The sequence below is a fragment of the Aptenodytes forsteri genome, unplaced genomic scaffold, assembly GCF_000699145.1.
Source record: "Aptenodytes forsteri isolate BGI_AS27 unplaced genomic scaffold, ASM69914v1 Scaffold81, whole genome shotgun sequence".
Classification (NCBI taxonomy): Eukaryota; Metazoa; Chordata; class Aves; order Sphenisciformes; family Spheniscidae; genus Aptenodytes; species Aptenodytes forsteri.
This window is the reverse complement of record NW_008795259.1, coordinates 2,198,982-2,208,194: the sequence shown is the minus strand read 5'-3', so window position 1 is coordinate 2,208,194 and position 9,213 is coordinate 2,198,982. Positions and strand designations below refer to the sequence as shown.

General features: G+C 36.9%; 1 protein-coding gene across 4 annotated transcripts in view; it reads left to right on the top strand.

The window, feature by feature from the left end:
• Window positions 1-9,213, top strand: part of FARS2 (phenylalanyl-tRNA synthetase 2, mitochondrial) — a 255,170-nt gene that overhangs the window by 63,080 nt on the left and 182,877 nt on the right. For all 4 annotated transcript variants that reach the window (XM_009279173.1, XM_009279174.1, XM_009279175.1 and 1 more), the window contains one exon: window positions 4,976-5,107. In XM_009279173.1, coding sequence (XP_009277448.1) covers window positions 4,976-5,107 — 132 coding nt within the window. The remainder of the gene's footprint in view (window positions 1-4,975; window positions 5,108-9,213) is intronic.

The following is a 9,213-nucleotide window of genomic DNA, read 5'->3' as shown; positions in this document are numbered from 1 at the left end:
GATCTTTTTGTATCCTCTCAGTACAAACTGGAAAGTAATATTCAAAGAAGCAAAGTTCATGCTAGGCACTAGACGTATGAGATGGGTGCAGTGCAAGTGACCTGCGGCATACATAAATAAATTTGTCTTTTGGCAGCTGCCATCTTTTAATTTTCATTTTACTCTGCACTTTACACAATATTTTTGATTACGTTTGTGTCTCAACTCCCTTAGATTTTAACTTAAAATTTAAATGTATTTTACTGTATTTATTGCTCTTGGAAAAATTCTGTATTTTTTCTTCTTGTGAATATTCCATAAGGCCCCATGTTCTGTTAAAAGCAAAACTTTCATTCCTTTTATACTTCACATCAGTTTTATTCTTTACAGTCTGTGCTGTCAGCAGAATATTGCAGTGAAGTTGCACATCTTTTCTAGCAGGATAGCGTGATCATAGCTGCAGTAAGCTACTGAAATGTTGCATTGTCGTACAGTCAACTGTTACTCATAGGCAGATAGTTTGGATTGCAGGTTAAGTCTACTGTGCATCTTAGTTTTGCGTAAACTAGCTTAGGCCTGAAGTCCTGGACTTGGATAGCTGTGCTTCTGCAGTGCTTCTCTGGGAATTTACCAGCTCAGGTTGATGATAGATTGAGGGTCTCTGCAGGATTTCTGCAGAAAGGTCAGATCACTTACCTGTCTTTTTTTTTGGTGTTTTTTTTTTGTTGTTGTTCTTGTGTTGTTCTAAACTAGGTTAGTTTTCATAATATTTAATGATACAGTTTTGCTTTACCTGACTCATCCCACACTACCTGGATACTTTAGTGTTGACTGTACATGCCAGTAAACAATGTAATAAAAGTTGCTTAAAGATCACTAGGTTATCATGAGGAAGGTCAAAGACTTCATAAACATTTGCACCTACATTTATTCCCAAGGTTTGTCTTTTTATTTCTTTCTGGCTTTGCCAACTGGCAAAGGAATGATGGATATTAGAGAGGGGAAAGATCTGGAGCATGCAATCAGTTGTCTTAAATACTTGACAGTGTAAGATAGTTCTTTTTACGACATTTTCTAGTGGTATGCCATCTCTGATTTTAAATTCTACAAGTGATGGACTTTCAGTTTCTTTCATGAGATTTTGCTGTCAGGAAGCTATTTCAAATATTACGCCTAGAGATCACCTTTCTTAGTTTTCTTCTGTTACCTCCAGATACAGTGCACGCTTAAAATCCACTAATTTAACTTACACCTCCATCTCCGCATGCAGATCTGTCAGTGTAGGAAGTCTGTTCTGTCTCATTTTAGTTACCTTGTAACGAGGCTTTCCAAGGTTAGCTGTCTTAGGCTTCCTCATAAAGTCAATCAGTCTTTCCAACTCCAGTTCTTTCTCTAACCCTTCTGTAGTTTGCCAAAAGCTTTCTGGACCCTAAGAGATTCAGAAGTAATCTTACTATAGCAAATAGAAAAGAAAGACTGTGTGCTGGTTCTGTGATTTGTTGCTTTACATTAGATGGCCCAGACTTCACTGCTGTCCCATATTTATCTACCCAGTTCTAGGCACCGGTAAGAGAAGGCGGGAGGGTGAGTAATGCCGTGCTTTGACTGATGGTTCTGCCACTGCTGGTTCTGACTGAACAGCCACTGGATGTCTTTTAAATCAAACACATTGTTCTGCTCTTTTTTTCTTTTTAACTCTGTTGTACTGATATCTCCTTCGAGTGATGGAGATCTAGGAGTGTAAGGAGTTAAAAAAGAAAAAAAATTATCGAGGACACAATGGTCTGGCTAATAATAATGTGAGCTAACATAGGTTTATGGGCAGCTAGCTCCTGTCTACTGCAAGTGAGATGAATTAGCTGAAGCAATGAGGTGCAGAGTACTAAAAAATCAACACACACCTCAAGTGGCCACGGCTTAATACCTTCTGTGCTCCCCAGCACCTGCCCTGCACCCCTCTCCTTTTGCTCCCATAGACACCTTCTCTAAAAATAATCCTCACAGATTTTCTGGTCAGTGAAGACCATCTGGGTCTCTGGCTCTGTGCTGTAGCGTAGCAATAGGCTGCTTTAATGTGTTGGGTTTTTTTTTTCTTTTCTTTTTTTTTAGTGCCTTTGGTCAAGCCTTTTTCATGATGAGACTCAATTAGGCTGGCACAGACAGATACTTGTTTAGCTTAATATCTGATAACACCATTACGTTTGAGTGCAGGCTATGACCAATTCCTTACCTGGATTCAGTGCTCAGAAATAACGATAACTATTCACTTTTTCCTTACTAATTGGAGATGCGACATGTGAGTTACTAACAGACATGTACCCACTGGAAGGACTCCCGTGAACGCTGTGAGGCTGTCAAACAAGCAAGTGTCCTCTGCTAATACAAATCACCTCTTTAAACTAGGGAAATTACTGAGTTTGTATCTAGTGATCTGTCTTCGGTTAGAATCAGCACTGTGCTCTTTTAAGTGCCTCTGTGTTTTAAGACAGATAAGCATTTCTTGACCTCCTAAAATTTCTAGAAAAGGTCATTTTTGCCAGCATTTCATAGGCTGTATGTAAAGAAATAAATTAGGCCTAACCAGGTAATTTATATAGTACTACAGAAAGCCTAATCTTCGTAATCCTTTTGAGTCTTTAGTGGTTTAATTTGCTGAGTGTGAACAATGCCCTTTATTCCTTGGAATATATTGAGCACCAAGACAATATTTTGTATCTAAATAATAAATGTACCCATTTGTTCTGTGACAGTCTATAGAAATGCAGTTAGAAGGCTTAATCTTGCCGAAGGCTGAGCACCCTCTGCTTTTCAGTAAAGTCTTCCAGAGCCAAAAGCCTGAAAGAGCACTTGAATGTAAACTACAGAGGTATTCCCAATTGTCCTGGCTACTGTATGAATAAAATTATTGTGGTATATGGGATTAACTATTAATTTAGAGAACAGAATGAAGGTGAGACTTATTTCTTCATCATGAATTTGTTTTGTTCTATTGAGATTTTTGTTTGCTTATTTGCATTTAAAACAAATGCCTCAAGTACTAATATGCATTAAAATTCAAAATTAAGAGCTTTAAATTCATTTTTTTACCTTTTAAAGTTTATTTTAACTAAGAACAAAAAGCAGAGGAATCCTGTTTTCCCAGAGCTTCATTTTGAAGTAATCAGAGGATTAAAAATAAACCGTTATCCGAATGTTACTGAACATGAAACTACTTGAATATTCAGTGTGATTCTTGCTGCAGCTGCAAATTTTGCTAGCTAAATGATGATATTTTATATGTGCATGGCTTTACAGTGAATGCAGAGTTGTACAGCCCTAGAACTAAAAATGCATTTGTACCAAGATTGGGAAATTAAAAAAATGTTTTCCACACACCATACTGTTGTATACACATGACTTTTTTTCATCTATGTAATTTTTTTATTGTTATGCAAACAAAAAAACCAGTGAAGTGATTGCTGTAAGTCACAGTACAGTTATGGATGGTATAATTTCTAATGCTTCCAGTTTTCTGAGTTCTGTGTATACAATTATCAAAACACGTTCTTATCATTCTTAAAACTTCCTGAGATTAATTTTTAAGAGAGGAAAGAAAATCTAGAAGTACCAATGTGTTTGTTTTGAAACGTGCCCCTCCCTTTGAAAGTTCATAGCATCAAGAAAAGTTTTTGTTTTGGTAACTATTAGGTATTTTATGTTTTGGCTATGTACATATGCTTTTGTTGTAACTTACTGTTTCAGTTTCTGTAGCCACATTTAATGTTTCAGAAGTAATCAAAGAAATCTAATCCTTGAGGCTACACAAAATGTTTTAATTTGAAAAACTCTCAGTATAAATTGTGCAATTTCATGTTTTAAGTTCCTTTTATGAAACAAAACCAAAAAAGCCCGAAAATTAAACCCAGGGTTGTTAAGTTACCATCACCCAAACAGCCTTTGCTGTGCCCTTTATTTTCAAAACTGTACCTGCCTGGTTGTTAATGAGCCTAACGCTGATTAGCATTTGGCTTAACCGAAGGGAAAGATGGGCTTGGGGTTAAGGTATTAGCCCACAGAATTCGCAGTTCGATTCTCTTTTGAGTTTTTACAGTTCATGTTTCCGAGACTACTTTTTCCTGACACCTAATGGCTAGAAAAAATTCTTTAGCGAAAGCAAGCTTATGTAAATGATTACAAGAACTAAAACTCATCAAATATAATGAGGGCGTTGACAACACCTCTGCTTTCGGCAGCACTGTAGCCCTTGGCCTCTTCTGGCTCCGTGGCTCTTCGATGCCGGGGGTTTCCTCGCTCTGCGCAGTGGTACTTCAGAGGTGCAGAGCTGGGGAGGAGGGGGAGTTACCCAGTGGCGCCTTTCTCTTATGCTTCACATCCGCACAAAGTTAAACTCTTGTCTCCTGGGTCCAGAGTACTCTGTGAGTGTTGGTATATAGCATACCTTAATAATGTACAACTCTGTGTGTATATATATTTATATTTGTGTGTATTAATATCTATTTTTAACTTTCATATTTAAACATATACAGAAAGAATAGCTTTGTATTTTACATAGGTTCTGATGGAAAAAAAATTACTTGCCTAGCTGATCCATAAAACTCTAAGTAAAAATTAAAGACTTAGCTTTTCCTGTGAGGAGTAGTTAGTCATTTCTTGGTGCAAAGAATAACAAAATTGCTAACTTTCCCATGATCTTGGCTCATTTTTGTTCAATGCCAGGTGGTTGCTAGAGTTTGACAAATGATTGATTTGGTTTCAAAGGGTGCTTGAATTGCACAAAGCGTTTTTCATATTAGAAAAGACATGGTCATTTTTTTCCACAAGTTTTAAGATTTACCACCTTGCACAAGTGTTGTAAATTAGTTTGTTTGCTATTTATTTTCTCTGGATTGCTGTAATTGGTGTCATTAGTTGAAGGGCAATTTTTACAGATGGTTGGAGGGATGGCCTTTTAAGCATACACCCTTCATATTTATTTATTTTTTAAACACTGCTACAGAACTGCAAGTCAGATGGGTAGACTGCTACTTCCCATTTACTCACCCTTCCTTTGAGATGGAGATCCACTTCCAAGGAGAATGGATGGAGGTCCTGGGCTGCGGGGTCATGGAGCAACAGCTAGTTAACTCAGGTACTGAAACTCCTTTACTTCATTGACATCTCTATTAGCAAACACTTCTAGCGCAATCAGCTTCACAGTCTGAAATGCTCCCTTCTCCCCTGGTGAGCAGAGACATCTCTGTTCGTGGCAGCCGCCACAAATAGTCCTCAGGTGGAATGCAGCCTTGCATGCTGTGATTTGAGTGTAGCAATTGAGCGAGCGATCTGGAGCTTGCAAATGGAAAGCTTGCCTTTTATTTCGTGCAGTAAGGAGACAGACCGATGTCAGCTTTAAAAGAGAAGCTGATGAATTAGGGTGTGCATTTTTTTTTCTCTTCCAATAGATGTCAAGTGCATTCATAGTTAGGACTTAACAGTATTGTAAGTAAATAGCATCCCCTAATATTTGGAATATCAGAGTGCTCCTGTATTTCTAAAGTATAGAAAGAGGAATGTGATACCTTTCATATTGTTATTTGGTTGCTGGGTAAATGGTAGGTTGCTTTTTGGTTTTGTTTTGTTTCTTTTCTCCTCAGGTTGGTTATTTATGAGGTTGTAAACTGCATTAAGAGTGACATCCTTTATTTTAATTGAAATTATTACAGAGCAATGTCACCTGACAATTTTGCTTTCTAAAACTGACACATAAGTACAAAAGAAGGAGATGAGAAATTGGTATTTTTTTCCTGATTATTTTTATATAAAGAACTTTACATGCTTGTTTTTTCATTAGCTGAGAATAGGCAATTCTTTGTAAGCACAGGGCAGACTGCATGTGCTCAGACCTCTGTCGTTCAGTGTCTTCCAGTACTATTTATTAGGTATGGGAGCCTTTTGGAATATGGTCCATTTAATTCTCACAAGTGTGCTTTCAGATAGCCAAGTTATACTCAGTTGATTTTTTTTTTTTTGCAGTTGGCTTCCTAAGCTATTGTTGTATTTTCACGTGCTCGAAATTCTTTCTGTTGAAGTCCAAGTATCATAACTATGAATGGCTCAGTTTTGGCCCCAGTTACTTGGCACTGCTTGTTTTCCTCAAAGTTTGCATGTGTATTAGTGTGATCATTTTCCTTTTAAAAAGATAAATCCTCTTCCAGAGTTTCTCCCCAATGGGTTAATGGTTTATGCTAACATTCTTTCTCAGGTTACTATGTTCATGGTGTGGTAAATATAATACAGCTTCTGATCAGCCTCAGAAGTGAAAGACTACTGTGTAATATTATTTCCATCAGATGTAACACTAATGGCCAGGCTTTCTTCTTGAAAAGCTTTTATGTTGTTCAATTCTTATGTTTAGGTTCCTTTAATGTGTGTGAAGAGCTAAACTGTGGCCTCAAAACAATTACGGTATGCGTTTGTGTGTGTGTGTGTATGTGAATGAATGTGCATGAAACACCAATGGTTTCTGCAGCAGTCAAAGTTTTCAATTGACTCTGCCTCAGCTCTTTTTCATCTTTCTGAATTATGGTCTTCAAAATTACATCCCTTCTGCACCAAAACTCTCCTAACTATTCATTGTAATTCTAATCTTGCAAGAACTCGTGAATTTAGTAACTCAAGTCTAGCTTTTGAACGACTTGTAGACTTGTATTATTAAAACAAACGAATGAATGAACGAGAGATTCACTTTATTAACAAGATATTTGTAGAGGGTGCAAACTCAGTTATGGAAGTGCCAATCATTTTTCACTTCATTTAGAGAGAATTGCACTTTATGTAGCCACAGTTTTGGTTTTCTGCTCCCTCCAGTAGCTCTGCAAAAACACTTGTCTACAAAAGCTGAGTCTAATGTATGTCAATGTGATTTTTATTGAAACATTGGAATCTGTTTACCACAAGTGAGGAAAAAGTTTGGCTAACAATTATGTTGGCTAACATTTAGCTTATTTGGTTTAAAGTAACAATGAAGACAAGGTAGTTCACATTTTCAGTCAGGTAAAGAGTCAAACACCAGTCTTCCCTGCCTACCCATATTTTTTTGTGTGTGTGTTATTGTCAGCAAGCTGGTTTTGCCCAAAATTGAATATCTGCAAGTCCAGAAAGGAGATTCTCAGTGGAGAAGGATCAAGGTGAAAATTTTCTTTCCTAGCTCCCTTCATCTTTTTTTTTTTTCTTTTTTTTTTTTTTTTTTTTTCCCCTGTTAGCAGAAGCCAAGTGCCTTCCAAAGCCATCCCACATTTGAACAGCGGTAGTTTTTAATAGTTTCCTTTTTTTACCTTTAGAATATCCTTAATGCCTCCAGTATCCATCATCAATGGATATTACTTATTACTCTGGTCCCATGCCCCTAAATTTCTTTGAAACACCAAAGTTTCAGTTTGAAAGCCTTCCATTTTAAACCAGTGCAGATCAGTAAGGAATAGGATCTTCATCAAACTTGGGAAGGAAGCCTGTGACTTCTCAGTAGCTCTGTCCTTGTGCCTTTTGTTCTGAACACTGCCTGTTCATCTTTATAGGAGGCAGTGTTATTTTCAGTCAGTGGAGATTTCCAGGCAAAAGAAACTGAGATGAACTACTCAGAAAAACACTAGGCTGTAGTTTTTGGGTTTGGGTTGGTTTGTTTTTTTGTTTTTTGGGTTTGTTTTTTTTTTTATCCTCACCATTTGTTCACTGATAATGAAATTCCTTAACTACAGATAAGTATCCCATTGCCCAACATGAAAGCATCTAACCTCAGAGCACTGACTCATGCCACAGACCTACGCCCTCTGAGGGAGTAAGCACTGGTGCCTAAACCTAGATGCTATGTCTCTCTTCTTTGTCAGATGTCTACAATAGGCACTGCAAACTTCCCATTCCTGTCTCCATCTCTTCAAGGGCTCTACCAGAAAACAACTCAGTAAGAGTGAATGAGAGAGACGTTTTTCTTTTTTTTTTTTTTTTTTTTTTTTTTGGCTGGCTAAGTTGGTGCTGAAGAAATCTTTCACTCTTGGTGTGCCAGTTCACCAGGCAAACGCAGAAAGATCTTTTCATGGTGTACTGCACAGCTTGCTGATTAAAAACTGGAGAAGAAACCAATGAGTTTGCAGAAATTGTGTTTTTTTGATATATATAGTCTATAACATTTCTAATATCTTGCAGTTCAGGATTTTTGTTTTATGGGTATCTTTGCTTGATATTGACTATTAAAATACGTATTTTTGAAATGTAATGTTAGCTGGCAAGCATTGCTTTTCCTTCCGTAAGACAATATTTTCCTAAGGGAAAGCAAAAGAGCTTTTACCTTCAAAATGCTCAAGTCCTTTTGTTTTGTGTGTTATTGGTTGAACACGAAAGACTGGTTTGTGAGGCAATCGGAAACAGTCACTCAAAGCAGAAGTTGGATGTGCCTGGTTATCTATGGTGGTTATAATTTAAACAATCAGGATGCTTCAGCACAGATTTTTTTTTTCTTTTCATTTTGTTGAAAAAAAAAATCCATGTATGAATATATATACGAAACACAACAAAAATGGAGAAGAACTGAAGAAGCCTTGTGGAGGGATGAAAAGACAAGGTCCATGCCACAAAGGGGCCAGGACATTACCCCTAAGTAGCTGTTTCTTTATGTTGGCAGAAGTTTCTATTGGACGGGCAGGTTGTATGATGATGACTCCCTGCCCAAAATAACCTCACTATAGTTCCTTGGAGGTTAACCTCCTCATGCAGCAAATTTTGATGGTATTGACAGATCATATTAAGATTTTTTTAGTCTTGAGTGAAGAATTCTGTTGCAGCTTTAATGCCCCATGCAATCAGCATTAAATTTGTTAAGTTGTTATTTTTCTGATGCCTTCTTATGTTCTGGAAGGAGCCTTTCTTTGATTTCAACCACTTTTAAATAGAACGTGATACAGATACTTAGTACATGTAAATAGAAATGCATTGGCTATAGGGAAAAATTGTGAAATATGTTCAAATGTATTGATAGTGCTCTTCATCACCTGCTTTCTTACTCTGCTCTTTTTTTCCTTTTGAGGTCTGTGAAGAGTCTCTCTGGCCTTCTCTTTTTTTTTTTTTTTTTTTTTTTTTTTTCCCCTCTTTTTTTTCTTTTCTTTTTTCTTTTTTCTTTTTTTTCTTTTTTTGGTTTTTGTTTTTGTTTTTGTTTGGTTTTTTCCTCTTTTTTTTCCTCTTTTTTTTTTCTTTTTTTTCTTTTCT